Source organism: Ruditapes philippinarum, unplaced genomic scaffold, assembly GCF_026571515.1.
Source record: "Ruditapes philippinarum isolate M1 unplaced genomic scaffold, ASM2657151v2 ctg3314_1_1_1_1, whole genome shotgun sequence".
Lineage (NCBI taxonomy): Eukaryota > Metazoa > Mollusca > Bivalvia > Venerida > Veneridae > Ruditapes > Ruditapes philippinarum.
In genome coordinates this window covers 120,886-134,162 of record NW_026862667.1, presented here as the reverse complement: position 1 = coordinate 134,162, position 13,277 = coordinate 120,886, and the positions used below count along the sequence as shown (strand labels likewise).

At 33.1% G+C, this 13,277-nt stretch overlaps 2 protein-coding genes across 3 annotated transcripts; both read left to right on the top strand.

Annotated features, from left to right (window-relative positions):
• Window positions 1-2,727: 2,727 nt before the first annotated feature.
• LOC132719825 (uncharacterized) lies at window positions 2,728-9,428 on the top strand. Of its 2 annotated transcripts, none has more exons than XM_060703747.1 (4): window positions 2,728-2,899; window positions 7,713-7,810; window positions 8,095-8,208; window positions 9,197-9,428. In XM_060703747.1, the coding sequence occupies exons 1-4, from the start codon at window positions 2,827-2,829 to the stop codon at window positions 9,350-9,352; spliced, it is 441 nt and encodes a 146-aa protein (XP_060559730.1). In that variant the 5' UTR covers window positions 2,728-2,826; the 3' UTR covers window positions 9,353-9,428. The 2 variants fall into 2 exon arrangements, with proteins under 2 accessions (XP_060559730.1, XP_060559731.1); XM_060703748.1 differs by lacking the exon at window positions 2,728-2,899 and adding an exon at window positions 5,510-5,665.
• A 1,884-nt stretch (window positions 9,429-11,312) lies between these two features.
• LOC132719824 (uncharacterized) lies at window positions 11,313-12,972 on the top strand. Its single transcript, XM_060703746.1, has 2 exons — window positions 11,313-11,627; window positions 12,243-12,972. Exons 1-2 carry the CDS (start codon window positions 11,525-11,527, stop codon window positions 12,569-12,571), a joined length of 432 nt encoding a protein of 143 aa, XP_060559729.1. The 5' UTR covers window positions 11,313-11,524; the 3' UTR covers window positions 12,572-12,972.
• The last annotated feature ends 305 nt before the right edge of the window (window positions 12,973-13,277 follow it).

Below are 13,277 nucleotides of genomic sequence, written 5' to 3'. Positions count from 1 at the left end.
CTGATCAGGGTCTATTTGAAAGACCCTGAACTGATCAACCAATCAAAAATAAGTAATAACTAAAATGTCCAGTATAAGACATAGTAGCAATAGCAATATTATGCTGGATGCCGGATTTTCTGACTTTGGATAATGAAAGATACCAGAACAGAACAAACATCATACTGACATTGAATATGAGACGAGACATGCAGCTGCCTAGTGAGCACTCTTCACTGGTTTGAAACTGTACCATGAAAAATGTCTGGCGGATGACTTATATATATATATTGTCTTCTTCCGGTAAATTCTTAACGTTGCATACTCAATCATTGCATTGAAATTTAATTAATGCTGCACTAAAGATATAGAATTATTATTTTATCAAAGTTTTCTAAATACAATTCTGGGCGTTATCTAGAGTTACAAAATGTAGGTACAAGAAGAGGACAAGACAAGTTACCAGGATAATTCTTACTTTGGGAAACATAACCTAATATTCATGTTATCGAAATAGAAAGAGAATTATTATATATGTCGCTGTAATTTGTTTGTTTTGAGTTTATCTATACTAGCGGCCAGAATCAACCATATGAGCCAAAACATCTGCGCACTTGCTGGTCCGGTCGCTGTACCATCATCAGCGTTGACTTTTCAAACTGGACCTTCCTTTTATCTGTTCGTTGTTCCATGGTGGTAATAAGGAGATACTTCTGATTAAGGGATCGTTGTTTAAAACAAAACGACTCCTGCTATCGCCCCCTCCCCGAGTTTGTCCCGACAGGCCAATATCAATCATTCCTGGTACTTAGGATGATTTCACTTTAATCTGCCGTGCGCCTTCTCCGCGACCTTAACGCGTTAACGCCTCAATTGGCTTTGGAGGAGAGTCGAAAGTAACTATTACACTGCCATTTAAATTTTTGTATGGTTAGAATAACTAACTAACTTTTAATCGCTGTTTCTCCACTGTGCATTTTCCCATACTGGGATCATATTTCAACAAAAACACTAAATTTGCATTATGTGGGTCTTTAAGGGACAGTCAAAAAGTAAGTAAACGGTTGGTACAATAACAACATAAAACACAATTTCTGTGTCAACTTAATGACATAATAAGTTATTTCTGTAATTATATAATTTGAAGATCATACGCGAACAGTCTGGTATTTCAAATATTAAAGTTAAAAAAAGTAGCTGTATTATTATCACCAGTCTATACATTGTAAGTCCCACAATGTACATGTAGCAACTAATTAAAATAATTAAGAAATGTATGATACATATATGCATTTGGACATAAATTTTCAACACAGCCAAATATAGTTTACATGTGGACATTTTCTCAGGACAGGTTACAATCATTAAAACATGATTAACTTAAAAATTCCAGAAAAATTAGCAAAAGAATCGGCTTTAGAAAAAGTATCTTTACATAGCCTAAAGTAAATTGTCAGAAATAACGTTCTCGGCGGAGTTATTATCAGAACTCTGACAAATTTGTTTATAAAATAGTTGACTAGTATTTCACGCCTGCAATTCTAGATGTATTAGATTTAAGCTAGTGCAATAAGTTTAATCTCTTTATTACATTGTTATTTGAGAGGAACGAACGACAGCTCTGCTATGATGCTGGGCGATAATAACAAGATGAGAATGTTCTTTGGTAGCACACCACAGTAATGTAAGCCACAGCTTCGAATGGCCAGGGAGGATTTCTTGGATATAGTGAATATTCTGGATTTAAATGACTGGTTGTCTTTAAAATGCATTTTCAGCATAAAATTTGTTTTTGTGACATCTAATATGTCTAATATGTTGAAGGGCTTCAACGGAATGAATTGCAAATTTTTTGACTGCCTGCCTATTGCAGATGGGATAATTTCTTTGTAGATTTGCAATCTTATGTCATATATGTTCTCAACAAAATGTGTTTTCTTTTTCCAGGTTGTGTAGTTTGGTATCAGAATTATTAGACGTATTGCTTGTAGGACATTGACGGCAGGAACTTGAAATTAACTGTGGAGTGCTACCTTTGAATAACAGAGCAATATGAATGCATAGAAAACTTTATTTAAAGGAAATATTATTTTGTTGACATTATAATTTAATTTATCCAAAAAAAGATAATATTAATAAATAAATAAATAAAAAAAAAACAACAACAAGCCTCCAAAAAAGAATCCCCCCCCCACAAAAAAAAACCCCTAAAAAAACAATCAAACAATATTGCACCCCCGAAAAAAAAAGAACAAAAAACAACAACAACAACAACAACCAAAAAAACCCCAACAACAAACAACAACACAACAAAAACAACGACTAAAAAACAACAACCAACAACAACAACAAATAAAAATCATGGCAAGTTTTCAGTACAATGAATGCCTATTTTTTATAGCAAGCAGCAAAATGTGTTTCATTTGAATGACGTTTAATTAAAAAAGACAACTAATACAACTAATTTCCTCAAGTAGATTTGGAATAAATGAACAATATTCATATACATTAAAGACATAACTTGGGTTCTAATACCGAATATTAAATAGGAATTATATTATATCAAAGTATTTTATAACAATTGTTGGTGAAAATGAGAAAAAAATAGTGCAACATTAATTACATTTACGCCCCGTCGAATATAGTTTAATTTGTAACATTGTAACATATGTTCAAAGCAAGTATCATTATCTAAAATGTCAATATATGTAAAATACTGGCTTTTCTAGTCCTCTAGTTATATGTAATTAGCAATATGTTTTACTGTGTGTCACGTGACTTGAGATAAATGATTATTTTATTGAACGAACGTTTTCATGTGCTGTATATTTATATAAAATATAAAGCATGAGTGAAACTGATCAGGAATTGAAACAAATCAAACAAACGGATGATGTTCCGAAGAAATACGTGGCGGTGGGTAAGTCATTTCAAATTTTGTCGCATTTTCTCATAATTAAGTAGGCAATGCATGCTTTACGACAACAGCGTATACTTCCCTGAAATACAACAATTTGGGTGAGATACATATTGCGTTCGTATACGTTAATTAAGATAAGCCGCTTCCGAGTAAAAATCTGGAAATGGGTTACTCCCTAAGGAGAAATGAAAGCAAAGTATTCATATTTCAAATTGATTTATTCACTCAAGGCAAGTACAAAGCATGAGATTTAAAGAATATATGCAGACTTTGATTCATACTTACAGTGGACGGTGCAAGGGGGGAATCAGAGGTCCCGAAGGATCAGAATTAATACTGCGTTGTCAAAAAATTGGTTTAAACAACATCTCCTCATTAACTGACCATATTTATGCCTTAACTTGGCAGGAATGTTCTTTGCACGAAGCTCTTCCAAAGTTATCTAAAAATTAAATTTCATGCAGAAATCTTTTCACACTTTTTCTGATGCAGAATTGAATTTTGATCTAGATTTCGACCCAGTGGCCTGTTTTTTTAAAAACAGACCTGAAACTGTGAAAATCGGACTATGTGCACAGTTACAGATGCATGCAGACTTGAACCAAGTGAACAACTTTTTCTAATGAAATTTGAACTACTGTCACAGATTCAGTTGCCGATTTGAACTTTGATATCAGTTGACCTAAATTTTGACCTAGCGACCAATGTTTTGTAGTTAGATTTAATGTATGAAATTACTACTATTATGCACAATTCCTGATGCAGATTTGAACTTTGATATTTCGCAGAATGCCTGTTTTTCGTCCATATAGGCTCTTATGTTATTTTCAGCCTTTGTAATGAGATGAGCGATATTTGACCATTATGGCCCTTTTGTTTTTTATTTTGTGTGACTATAACGCGAAGTATATGAAGGCATTATGGGAAATATAGTTACATTAAAAACAGGTTGAACAAGAGCCCGGTTTGAGCCGGGTGATGCTTCCCGAATAGGTTTTGGACACAGGAAAGTACACCTCTTGTAGTTTCAGAGTTATGTCCCTGGAAAAAGTTCAAAGTGCAATAATTCCAAAATTAGGCAAGGCAGAGTTACTGTTCTTTGCACTGCACTTCTAATCAATGTGATCTATCAACCTACAAAGTTTCTTGATGATATATCTTATGATTTCCGAGTTATGTCCCGGACAACTTCAAAAAGTAAAAATAAACAAAGGGCAGTAACTCCAGAATTATGCAAGGCAGAGTTAGGATTTTTGTGCACTGCACATCTACCCATTGAGATGTATCTACCTACAAAGTTTCATGTTGATATCTCTTATAGTTTTACAGCTATGTCCTGGACAAGATTTTTCTAAAAGGGGAGATAATTCAAAAATGAGGCTTAAAGAGTTATGGTTCTTTTGCACTGCTCCTCTACTCAATGAGATCCATCTACCTACAATGTTTCATCTTGATATCTCTTATAGTTTTAGAGTTATGTTCCGGACAAAGTTCAAAGTGTTAAAATTAACAAAGGGCAATAACTCCAAAATTTGGACAAAAAGAGTTATTGTTCTTATGCACTGCACATCTGCTCATTGAGATCTATTCACCTACAAAGTTTCATGTTGATATCTTTTATAGTTTTAGAGTTATGTCCGGACAAGATTTTTCTATAAGGGGAGATAATTCAAAAAACCGAGCAAAATAGAGTTATGGTTCTTTGACACTGCACTCGCCCTCAATGCCCGCTACCACTGTATGTGCCCTCTACCACTGTATGAAGTTTCAATAAATTTAAATTATCTCCAAGGGTTTTCAAGTTATGCTCCGGACAAGACAACGGACGGACAGACGGACAAGGCGCCGACAATATGCTCCCCCGAAATTTTTCGGTGAGCATAAAAAAACAGGGACATAATCATAAGTGCTTACGCCCGCTGGATAATTTGAGGTCTAATTTATAGATTATTATTTCTATCCTGAGTTTCAGAAGCTATATTGAAATAAAAAACTATCTGGGTAAAATTAAAAAGCAAATGTTGTATGACGGGAAAATGCAAGACGAAAATTGAAAGATACATTAATAAGATACCCGGGATATATTTATCAATAATATACTCATATTATCAATAATATCACATTCAAATAAAGTCTTATGTAAAGCATGATGTAACTATTATTTGATAACTGACATGATAATGGTAGATATCGACATTTTATTTTAAGGCTAACGGACAACCCAAACACATAAATATCATTCAGAGGATGTTCTGTTTAGTAAGAACAAGTAATTTAAAAGACCATACGGATTCCGAGTCTACCGATGAAATAATCAAAATTTCAGTATTCAATCAAAATAAATAAGTTAGTGTTAAAAAGCCATTTTGTCAGCAAAAACAAAATGGCTCACCTAGAGATATCTACATTCATATAATGCATCATTCATTTTGTTATTCTACTCAAACTCGATAAAATAAGATGACATCTCCATCCATGTAAGAGTGATAAAGTAAAATGATAAAATCGTTTAAACATTTATAACAAATTGAGTAAAGTTTTACTATTCTGTTTACTAAATTCATTAAACAGTGTCCAAACTCCTTAACACTAAATGGTATAAACAATCAAGAATGAATATGGCTACTTTTCTACAATAAATCTTCATGTGGATTTTGTAAATGTATACTGTTTCTAATTTGTTAAATTGGTTAAATTGGAGCATTCCAATTAATGATACCACTCCACCGGAATGATGTTATAACAAAATGGATTTAAGAAATCATGGTAACTATTCATTTTTTTTGCATCCTGAAAAAGAAGAATAATTTAAAAATTGTACCAATTAGGCTCTGGTTTAAATATCTACAAGGTTTACTAAACATGCCTGTACGATATCTTAATAAATATGATATTTTTATTTCCAGATCAGTTGGTTTTATTAGCTCACCTGAGCTAGCTCAGGGTGAGCTTTTAGGATTGTTGATTTCCCGTTGTCCGCCCACATTTGTTTGTTTACACTCTAGCGGTCACTTTTTTGCCCAATCATCATCAAATTTTGTCAGGATGCTTGCCTAGGTAATTGCTCGGATGAGTTTGAACATGGGTCATCTCGGATGAAAAACTAGGTCACAGGAGCTAAAATAGAAAAATCTTGTTGACACTCCAGTGGCTACTGTTTTGATCCAAATGTCCTTGAATTTGGTCTGAAAGTTTGTTTTGATAATTTCTAAATCAAATTCGAATATACGTCACCTGGGGTCAAAACTAGGTCACACCGCCCAAATATGTAAAAACCTTGTTGACACTCTAGTGGTCACATTTTTGACTCAATTGTCATCAAATTTTGTCAGTATGCTTGTCTAGGTAATTGCTCGGATGAGTTTGAACATGGGCCATCTCGGATGAAAAACTAGGTCACAGGAGCTAAAATAGAAAAATCTTGTTAACACTCCAGTGGCTACTGTCTTGATCCAAATGTCCTTGAAATTGGTCTGAAAGTTTGTTTTGATGATTTCTAAGTCAAATTCGAATATAAGTCACGTGGGGTCAAAACTAGGTCACACCGCCCAAATATGAAAAAACCTTGTTGACACTCTAGTGGTCACATTTTTGACTCAATTGTCATCAAACTTGTCAGGATTCTTGACTCGGTAATTGCTCGGATAAGTTCGAACTTTGGTCATATCGGATGAAAAACAAGGTCACAGGAGCTATGAATAGAAAAATCTTGTTAACACTCCAGTGGCTACTGTTTTGATCCAAATGTCCTTGAAATTGGTCTGAAAGTTTGTTTTGATAATTTCTAGGTCAAGTTTAAATATGGGTTTTCTTGGGTCAAAAACTAGGTCACACTGCTTAAATATGGAAAATCCTTGTTAACACTCTAGTAATCACATTGTTTTACTCACCTCTCATGAAACTTGGTCAGGAAGCTTGTCTAGGTAATTGCTCGGATGAGTTTGATGAGTCAGGTGAACGATTTAGGGCCATCTACCCTCTTGTTTAGTCTATCAGATCTGATTAGCCCTTGTCACCGGTTAGGAACCAACACAGCTTGCATATAAGTACAATTTGTACAACTTCTAAATTTGTGTTTGCTAAACTGTTGATTGCTAAACTGTTGGCTACTCATTTTACAGATAGGCATTAAAAGAAGTATCATGAGTGCTCCATAGTCAAAGCAAGGCAAACCCATTACAAAAAAATATGTGTAGAATAACAATATAAATACCAACATATATTGAATTTATTAATTGCTTGTTTCCCACCCCTTATTGTTGTGTTTTATATGCATGTGATATCAACAATATATGAATTGTAATTATATGTAAAATATTGAAATGCATAAGAAACATCCAGTAAGATTTTATTATTATTAAAGGGAACTAAGATATATCTCATGATTTTTTTTATAAGATTTATAGATGTTTCCTTAATCTTATGATAGATGTTTGAAATGCATGTAATTGTAACATAGTAAGTTAACAAACATTAAAATTGTGTGTGCGTAAACCGAAAAATATATTCCTGATCACAATTTTATCCTGCTTTTCAAATATGGTTATTACCATTTAGCAATGTTTTGGTGCATGTGCCATTCGCTCTTAAAGAAAAAAGTAAAACACATTTCTATCATAAAGGCATTTTTGAATTATTCTTTTTTAAATTAAAAAATACAAACAGCAGATATACATGTACAGGATAGCCAAAGATATATTATGATCTTCAACATCCCTTTTGATCAAGCGAAGTCTCATTTTCAAAAGCCACCTCTTTAATTAACATTGCCATTGCAAACCCTATCAATAATTCTATATTTTTGTTGTTCCAGTTTACCATCACGTGAGCTATCAGAACGAGGAAGGCGTTGTCTCCCCGGGGGATGGCAACGTAATATCTGTTGGTGACAACGATGGCTCATGTAAACTGGTAGGTGCACTTAAAATGTTCTCTGAAAATAAATAAAGATCAACAGATATTTCTTTTATCGGGGTTTATTCTTACTGAACCTGCTTGCATTAAAAAAAACAGAAACTACACAAAAAGAAAACAACAAGAAGTAAAATAATCTGACTTGCTGCCTATTATATTATTTCATTATGCTTAAATAATTGAAGGTACATGTATATATGTATGTATATATCTATTTTACAAGTTAATTCACTTGATGAAATCTATATTTGTCTAAGATATCTATTTTCTGTCCGTTGTAGGTAAGTACACACCAGAAGAAACATGTCAACGTGCCGGACTATTTTCCTCTGTCAGTATTGTCACTTGTGATCTTCATTCCAATCGGTCTTGCTGCTATTGCTAACAGTCTAAAAGTAAGATTCATATTAATTATTTTAATTGAAAATTCCATCTAGTGTGTATACATTCGTGCGTTACAGCTGAGGAAAAATTACAAGTTAATCACCACTAAAATAGTATGATATTTAGTATATTTACACCGCTCAGAACTCTTGAAACACACCCCTTTTAACAATCTCGAGCCAACTGAAGTACTGGGCTGCGTTTTATAGAAAGCCCAAAGTATATCCTATGTCCTAGGATTTATGACAGACTATAGGACTAATTCAAGACCGTTTCCATAAATATTTCATCTTTAGTAAAAGTTGTATACTTTTATTATCATTCTCAAGTCATTCTCCTAAGAAAAGTTACAAAATATGTAAAATGAGTAAATGTTCATCTTCATCGCTATATTCAGAAATTAAAAAGTTTTAACATATTAAGAATCATAGTTAGGACATTTTAGATGAAACGAAAATTTCTCAATTTGGTTTGAGACATATTTTATCGAAGTTTCTAAATTCAGTAGAACAGCACGGATGAACACTAACATATACATATACGTAGTGAACTAAGACTTTCTATGTGTAACTCATAATCAGACCACGTAGGACATCCACATCCTTTTTTGAAGATGAATGTGTTTAATTGTCTTCCATTTTTAAAGTGGTTTCACGCAAGGGACGTTGACACATGCCTAAAATAAAAGAAACAGAAAGTCATACTTTGGTTTCTTTTACGAGTAAAGCGTGTAAATCTCCAAAAAGACCGAGACAATGTTTGTGTGCCTCAGGACATGAATTAGTTAATGATATCAGATATTGAACATAGTGTTATAGAAATGAAATAATTACATGTATTTTTTGCGGGTGAGACAGAATTATTTTGTGGCTGAACGTTTTGTTCTTATTAAATAACACATTGTCTTACGATAAGATAAAAGAGTACTACTGAAATAAATGGTACTCAAAAGTACCGTTGTTGATTGCAGTATATAAGGTCATCATTTATCTATTGCAGGTGAGGAAAGCAATCAAACTGGACGACAAACCGAATGCCATCGATGCTTCCAACTGGGCATTGCAGCATGCACTAACTGCCATTTTTGTCGGCCCTCTACTAGGATGCTTCTTGTGCCTTATAATATTTCTAACTATGTATCAAGCACATTTGTGAATTTTACTGTTTATCTTATCTATTTGTATTAAAGTATTAGGCCATCATCAGTTGCATTAACTGGTGGGTTTTGTAATGTTGCTTCTTTCATATTGCCCTTATGACTTATGTAGCCCACGTAACATTTTTTTGATACTAAACTGCGATCAGACGGACGTCTTTATTGACCCTTTTTGGTCGCATGTCGTTCGTTAATGCTACTACACCCAGTCGTTTGTTTCTTATTTTTTTGGCCGCTTTTCAATTGTTTTTAATATTGCGATTAGACGTCTGCTTTTGTCATTATGTAAAAGATATTCGCTGTCGATGCTGTTACTGCATGTTCACTGTATGACTAACTTCTGCCTTTTCCAATTAGTTCTACTTCGACACACATTGTCACAACACAAAGGTTTTACTTGTAAAATTTGAAAATATTTTCATCCTCAACTCTCCAGTCAGCTATAACCGCCGACTTTAGCGCACATCGCCGAATATAGCTTTCATACTAAATGCGGAACTGTATTTCAGGACACTTGTTGCTATTTTTGAGATATTTTACGACGAAATCTAGTTTTATGTTGCTGACAATTAAGCGTACCCTTCAGAATAAACTACTTTTTGTTGACATGCAGTCTCTTTCATTTTACCGTTACAAACATAGGACCCAAAGCTTGCCAAATCTGCTGACTTACCATTTATAGTATCATTAATTTTGGCAAATTTTGGCTAGCAGTTTGCTTACGAATTCTCGGCAGATTAACGGCACCAATACTATATGCTTCTTTTTAAACTCCTTCAAAGGTAAGCATGAAATTAGTTAACCAAATGATTCAGGGCCAGCTTTGTTTGAATCTTTGTGTGTTTTTTACAATCCTTATTGCTGAATAGAAAACCAAAGCACATAAGAAAACATTTGAAAATATTTGATAGTAAATTGTGACAGTTGAAAAAAAATATGATTATGGCAAACAAACCGTAAACTGTAATAAAAAAAAAAACATTGCCAGACAATCTGTCACTAAATATTGGGACATTGACAAAAAGCAAGTGATATAATAAAAAAAGGCGACAAACAGTGAATAATCCGTAAATTTGATAAAGGACCCCGTCTGGCTTGTTTTATCTATTGTAAATGCATTTTTTATATTATATTTGTCTAGTATATAATAATTAAACATTGGATTAGCTTTCGTTTTATATTTCTAATTTCCAACACTTTAGCAGCTCACACGCACGCACGCACGCACATGGACAAAAAGTAAATAATAATTAAAAAAAAAATACAGAACAAAACGAAACATCCACGTCCCCACCAAAGAAAATTAAAAGATGATAAAGTCACTCGTATATATTCATGAATTTACTTCTCTTCATATGCAAATTTCCGGACCAACAAATTTGTGCTTCCTAAGTAACGTGGATTTTAAACGCTACCCACATGCACAATGTTGTTATAATTCTACGATTTTAAGTACGGGACATATAATATTGATGAACCTTTGAAAACTTTTCATGGATCACACACACACAATGGTAAAAACAATGCTGCAATCATTGAAGTTTCGAGACGTGATACATTATCATATGATGCGATATGAAAGCATAATGATGATAATATAGCATTTCATAGTTCACGTGACTCCAGTGTCATCCCAAGTGCCTACTTACTTATCTTTGTGAACACCCAATCACGTCGCGTTCATCAAAATGTGAAGAGCATATTGTTTCAAGCATAAATGATATTTATTCATCAAGATGTCTTTTATACAAATTAATTGCAATAAAACCAGGTTTTTAGACACCATCCAATCAAAAACGCGCACACAATTTAAATCAGTTTATCCTATATATTATCGACGGTATTTTCAGTTACGGTAGAAATTAATTAGAAAAAGACAATCCGCCTTTCAACAAAGACCACTTCACTTCTATTTATCTGAACACACATCTGACTGTTTAAAATTATCATAGTTTTCCACCGAGACATCTTCCAGACATAGCCTTTTAATCTGGAGGTGTTGACTGGATTTTTTTGTTCAATTTGACTATATATAAACGTGGTCCCCTATTCATATTTCAAAGTCACTCTTATAGCAGTCAGAGTACTTGTTTAGAAAGCTGCGTGCTACACAAATTATATATAAAAAATTTATTGTCCGTCCGATTGTTCATCGGCATCTATATGATAAGATGATCGTCAATCGACATATTACATGGATTATCTTTTCTTTTCAACTTTATGATTCACTTGGAATTCCTGTTTTCTTCACAGACACTCTCTGTCAACATAAAGGTAAGTTATACGTTTGTTACCTAATAATGTTTTGAAATACAAATGTTTTCATTTCTTAGAAAAAAGTGTTTCTTTTTTTTTCGAAGTGATACTTTTTGTTTTTAATAAAATTTTATCATACTTACAAGGAACGTCATTGTAAATCACACTCGAGTATGATAGTTCTTTTCTTTTTGGTTGAAGAACGATTTGGCGCCGTTGTGATTCATCTTTTTGGAGTTGTAGCTAATACTTTGTTTAAGACTTTCTTCTTTAGACGACATAATATTTATTTTTTATATTTTTTTGAGAGTTTGCATCTTTTAATAGTTTTACAAGTTTCGCTTTTAGTGATACAAATCCACATTACTTTAATAGGCAATTCTTTACTTCTTGTTATCATTTATCAGTTTTTCTTTTGAGTATAAGGTTACGAAATTATTTAAATTACGCCATATAAGGGTTTCATTTGTATTTATTTTAGTATTGTCCCGAATATTATCGTGTTACTATATTTGCCCATATTATCTTATATATCTTTTTATTACCATTTAGAGAAAGACATTTTTTAATCGTTTTGCTTCAATTAGTTATAGAAAATTCTTAATTTCTGATTTCATATACACTGTTTTATAGGTTGTCAAAACAGAACAATAGAAGGATCGTATAGCATAGTGTCTTTTTATTTTCCCGGGCATCCCCATGATGATTTCTTGAAAGAACTTAGCAATGTCGGCGAAAGTTTATCTGGAAGTTATAACGATGTGATATTTGGAGCAAATGAACACGCGGTGAGAGAACAACAGCATTCTAGTGAATTAGGAAAGTACGATGATGCCAGAGAGCAAAGAATCTTTATGAAAGGAAAACGAAACAATAGCTTTAATAGAAAGAGGAAAGAATTAAATTGTTTAACACAATACAACGATCCAGTTCTCATCACTGCGTGCCTACGTAATGTATAAAAGTGTCCCCTGAATCATTCATGAAATATCTTAATCCAGAGGATACCGTCAATGACGTGTTTTAACGTTTCATAACTATTGTATGAATGACGATTCCAGTGAGGATAATATATTCTTTTAATATGTCTGTGGACATACTCTTTCTCACACAGACATTAACAAAGCACTGTGGAAGCTAAGTAGTTTTACACATTCTCGATCAAATAATGCACTTATATCTACAGCCATTGAGTTGTTTAGAAATTACGTAGTGCAAAATAACAATATCTTATAGCGTCCTTGGCTCTGTTAAGGACCACTCCATTTGGCGTTAGTACATCTGCAGCAATGATAATAAGGTACTGTATGCTGAAGCAAAGAGAGGTGTACATGCAGATTTTCGTACCTCTCTGCAATAATAAAGTGTATGATACCACATAATTATGTAGAAATTTATTTCAACATAAAAACAGAAATCTTACTGCTGCAATTCACGATAGCTTGCCGTTGTTACTAGAATTAAGTTTTCAGTGTTTCAAATATATGGTACAGTGCTTGTATAAAGTGAAAACAAAACAAAACAAACAAGATTAAGTTTACAGTGTTGTTATTTACTTTGTATACAAAGTTATGTGTTCATTTTTAATTAATGTTCTATTTATCTCATCCAACTAATATAATCTTCAAAATGATAATGTTTATTTTGATATCGAATGATGCGTGATAA

Excerpts from the sequence above, each read along its gene's own strand:
- LOC132719825 (XM_060703747.1), top strand. The coding sequence starts at position 2,827 with ATGAGTGAAACTGATCAGGAATTGAAACAAATCAAACAAACGGATGAT. Across the intron at positions 7,811-8,094 it reads ACGATGGCTCATGTAAACTG|GTAAGTACACACCAGAAGAA; the intron begins GTAGGTGCACTT and ends TGTCCGTTGTAG. Across the intron at positions 8,209-9,196 it reads CTATTGCTAACAGTCTAAAA|GTGAGGAAAGCAATCAAACT; the intron begins GTAAGATTCATA and ends TATCTATTGCAG.
- LOC132719824 (XM_060703746.1), top strand. The coding sequence starts at position 11,525 with ATGATCGTCAATCGACATATTACATGGATTATCTTTTCTTTTCAACTT. Across the intron at positions 11,628-12,242 it reads CACTCTCTGTCAACATAAAG|GTTGTCAAAACAGAACAATA; the intron begins GTAAGTTATACG and ends ACTGTTTTATAG.